The sequence below is a fragment of the Periplaneta americana genome, chromosome 5 (assembly GCF_040183065.1).
Source record: "Periplaneta americana isolate PAMFEO1 chromosome 5, P.americana_PAMFEO1_priV1, whole genome shotgun sequence".
In the NCBI taxonomy this organism is placed as follows: domain Eukaryota; kingdom Metazoa; phylum Arthropoda; class Insecta; order Blattodea; family Blattidae; genus Periplaneta; species Periplaneta americana.
Genome location: NC_091121.1, coordinates 45,439,838 through 45,443,586, shown reverse-complemented (window position 1 = coordinate 45,443,586; position 3,749 = coordinate 45,439,838). Strand labels below are relative to the sequence as shown.

The 3,749-nt window shown below is 49.4% G+C and overlaps 1 protein-coding gene across 1 annotated transcript; it reads left to right on the top strand.

Moving 5' to 3' along the window:
• Positions 1 to 866: 866 nt before the first annotated feature.
• Positions 867 to 2,453, top strand: Achl (La ribonucleoprotein translational regulator Achilles). The gene has a single exon (XM_069825567.1). It carries the CDS (start codon positions 989 to 991, stop codon positions 2,333 to 2,335), a length of 1,347 nt encoding a protein of 448 aa, XP_069681668.1. The 5' UTR covers positions 867 to 988; the 3' UTR covers positions 2,336 to 2,453.
• The last annotated feature ends 1,296 nt before the right edge of the window (positions 2,454 to 3,749 follow it).

The window sequence follows — 3,749 nt, the reverse complement described above, 5'->3', positions numbered from 1 at the left end:
GGGATTGATGGCGAGCTTATGTGAGGGCGGCAATGAACCTTCGGGTTCTCTAAAAGCCATTTTCAAGTAAGTATTATTAGTGTTATTAAATTACAGTAATCATTGCAGAAATATTTTTTCAAGTAAGTATTATTAGTGTTATTAAATTACAGTAATCATTGCAGAAATATTTTATCACGTACTATTTATTTTTGATAGCAGTTTAAGAGAATAAACTACTGTATAAGCGGTAAAATATAATTAAAAACATGAAAAAGAAACTGAATTGTTGGGAAACAAGTCGAATGTATACTGAGAAAGTATGTATCAACTCATTTTCCACTTTTTTTTTTTCGTATTTCAATTGTCAGTACGGCCCCTTTATCAATTTTTTTTCTGTATCCTTTCTCCTATCTACTTTGTCTTGTCTTTTTTCTTTTCTATTTTCATTTCTGGAGGTTGGTTGTTTAAACTTGCTTCCCTCTGCAGTTTGCTCTCATTATTTTGCTTTTCTTTGCTTTTTTATGCTTCAAGTTGCTTACCTTTCCTTTGCTTTGTTTACCTTCAGTTTCTTTGGTCGTTGCTTTTCATTCCTTCACGTACTCCGTCGACATAGTTTTCCTTTATTTCCTTTGATTTTCTTTAATTTGTTTTACCTAATTTTCCTTTAATTAATTACTTTTATGTTGCTTATTTTTGCACCGGTTTTCTTTGCTTTGCTTCCATTCAGTTCCCTCGTGTTTATCCTTACGCACGCACTTTACAACACCTGCGTCAGTGATCCATTCCGATAACGTGGAAATGCTTTGCGTCAGTTCAAGTAGCTGGTCAGATGTGACAGCAGCAGTTAATCGCATTGTACCTATGTTACATAAAGGCTGAATCCATCGATTATTGATCGGCCGGAGAGCGGCGCGGCGCGGCGTGGAGGGGCGGCCGGTTTATAAGAGCGGCGCGAGGCCGGCAGCGCTCAGTTCGGTTGCTAGCGCAGTCAGCCAACTGCTGTGCAATGTCACCGCCCAGGGAAGAGGAGAGCGACCAGGTGGGCGACCTGGCCTTCGCGCCGCCGCCCATGAAGCATTCGGACACGCGGGACTCCATCTCGTCCATCGACAGCGACATCTCGCTCACGTTCGAGTCGAGCGGCGAGTCGCCGGCGGCGTCGGCGGCGGACGAGGGAGCGCACCTGGCCGACCAGTCGGACTGCGGCTCGGACACGGGCAAGGACTCGGGCTGCGAGGCGCCCGCCGACCCGCCCTTCACGCCGCCCGACGAGGAGCTGGCGGCGCGCATCGTGGCGCAGGTCGAGTTCTACTTCTCCGACGTGAACATCAGCAAGGACGCCTTCCTGCTGAAGCACGTGCGACGCAACAAGGAGGGCTTCGTGTCCCTCAAGCTCATCTCCAGCTTCAAGCGCGTCAAGCACCTCGCCAAGGACTGGCGCGTCGTCGCGGCGGCGCTGGCGCGCTCCACCAAGCTGCAGATCAACGACGCCGGCACCAAACTGCGACGCCTGGCGCCGCTGCCGGCCTACGACGAGACGACGCCGTCTCGCACCGTGGTGGCGGCGCCGCTGCCGCACGACCGCCCCACGATCGAGAGCGTCGCGCAGCTGTTCGCGTGCCACGGCGACGTGGCTCTGGTGCGCATCCTGCGGCCCGGCAACCCCGTGCCGGCCGACGCCCGCGCCTTCCTGGCGCGGCGCCCCGAGCTGACGGGCGTCGTGTGCGCCCTCGTCGAGTTCGCCACCGCGGAGGTGGCGCAGCGCGCCCTGCAGGCGCCGGAGCGCCCCGGCATCCGAGTCATGGCTCTGGACGCTCCCGTCGCCGCCACCGCGACGCCTCCCGAGCGCCTCAAGAAGCGCTCACTGCCTGCCAAGAAGACGGCTCTCGCGCGATTCTTCGACTCGGAATACTCGAGCTCGTGCCCCAGCGGTTCGGAGGCGGAGACCGAACCGCGTCCTCGAGGACGCCGCGTGTCCACGCCTAACTGGATGCAGCGACGCCTGGCCTACAACCGCGACTCGGGCTCCGAGAGCAGCAGCTCGAGTCTGTACGGCCGCTCGCGCTGCAACAGCGGCGCCTCCGACGTCGTCCGCTCCAGGTGTAACAGCGGCGCGTCCGACGCCGTCCGCTCGTGGTGCAACAGCTCGGCGGCGTCTGACTCCCGCTCTCGCTGCAACAGCGGGGCGTCCGACATCGTCCGCTCGAGGTGTAACAGCGGCGCCTGCGACCTCCACCGCCCCCGCAGCAACAGCGGGGCGACGCATCTGCCCGACAACGTGGTGCGCCTCCCGCGGGGCCCCGACGGATCGCGTGGGTTCCACGCCAGCCACCGGCAGCTGCTGACGTGCTGACGAGCGTGCGTGTGTGTGTGTGAATATGTGTGCGTGCTAATTTATTACAAACTCCACAACCAAAGACTGAATGAATGCATGTATTGTTTTATATGTTGTATTAAAAGTCAAATTTGAACATGTGCAATTGTTATTACAAAACCCTGTACCCTGTCTGATCGCTCCATATGTGTGCTGTGCGAGGTTGACGAACTGAAACTTGCCTTTCACATCACTAGGTCAACCAGAATCACAAGGGGAAAGTAGTGGAATACTGACCCGAATCCGGCTATAGGGTGTTCACGAAACTGCGACTAGAAATCCGATTTCATCATGCACTGATTCATGTGCATACAGATTGCATGTTCTGGAGCGGAGGGTGCTTTCATGTATAGAACATCAAGTCTTATCTTCTTTGTTCACGGTCAATGGTGAAGCGGTGTATTTTATATTAAATGTTGTAACTTTAAACTCCGTAATTAGCACCGGTACCGTATATCACCAGAAACAATTATTTTAAGAATACGTATATTTTCCTGGGGATTAGCTCTTGTGTGATCAGTATTCGTGAACGTCCTGAAGCGGTGAATGTATTCAATCTAGATCCTTCATAACATGCTGCAGAAATCTTGCGACAAGAATAGATACTTTGATATAAATCTACAGACATATTTCTTCTTGCAGTAATATAGAAACATTCAAGCAGAATATACAATTGTCACCACTAATTGCTCTTGAGGGCTACCATTAATCAGGGCGAAATACGAGGGATTTACGAATGTGAGTTGATGTACATTAGGTCCTATTTGTCAGCAACCGGAGAAGTTAAAATGTGGGACAGACAGAGTGGCACAGGTGGGAGCAGATAGCAAAAAGAAGTCTAATTGCATTTTAAAGTATTGTTTCAGTCTTCCGGAAGGTCTTCCTTTCACTTCGCTTGCGGATTTGGCTCAAAGTCTTGACCAGTATCAAACAGCTATCGCTTTCTAGGTCATTCGATTTCGTTCACCTTCAGATGTAGAAGATAAGATTTTTTAAACATCGCTATTAATATTATGCCACAACACAGCCTAGATCATTAAAGTAAGAAAAATATACATAGATCATACAATGGATTCTCATCGGATGCAGCAAGATGGATAGCCCTCCCAACTTGTGACCCACTTCAGTGAAATTGTATTGGAAATATTCAAAAGAAACGTTTTCGCTTTTCAATCGCGTAGTCTCAAACACACAGTCCTTGGTATTGTCTTCCTTCTTGAACATATTTGTTATATACTTCCAAAATTTTCACATCAGGCTAAAACATAATATGAAATTCAGTAGCGATGCCAACATTTTTTATTTGGAGGTAATCAAATGTTCATTGTGCTCTGCATTATTGAAATTTCTTTGATATTATTATTATTATTATTATTATTATTATTATTATTAT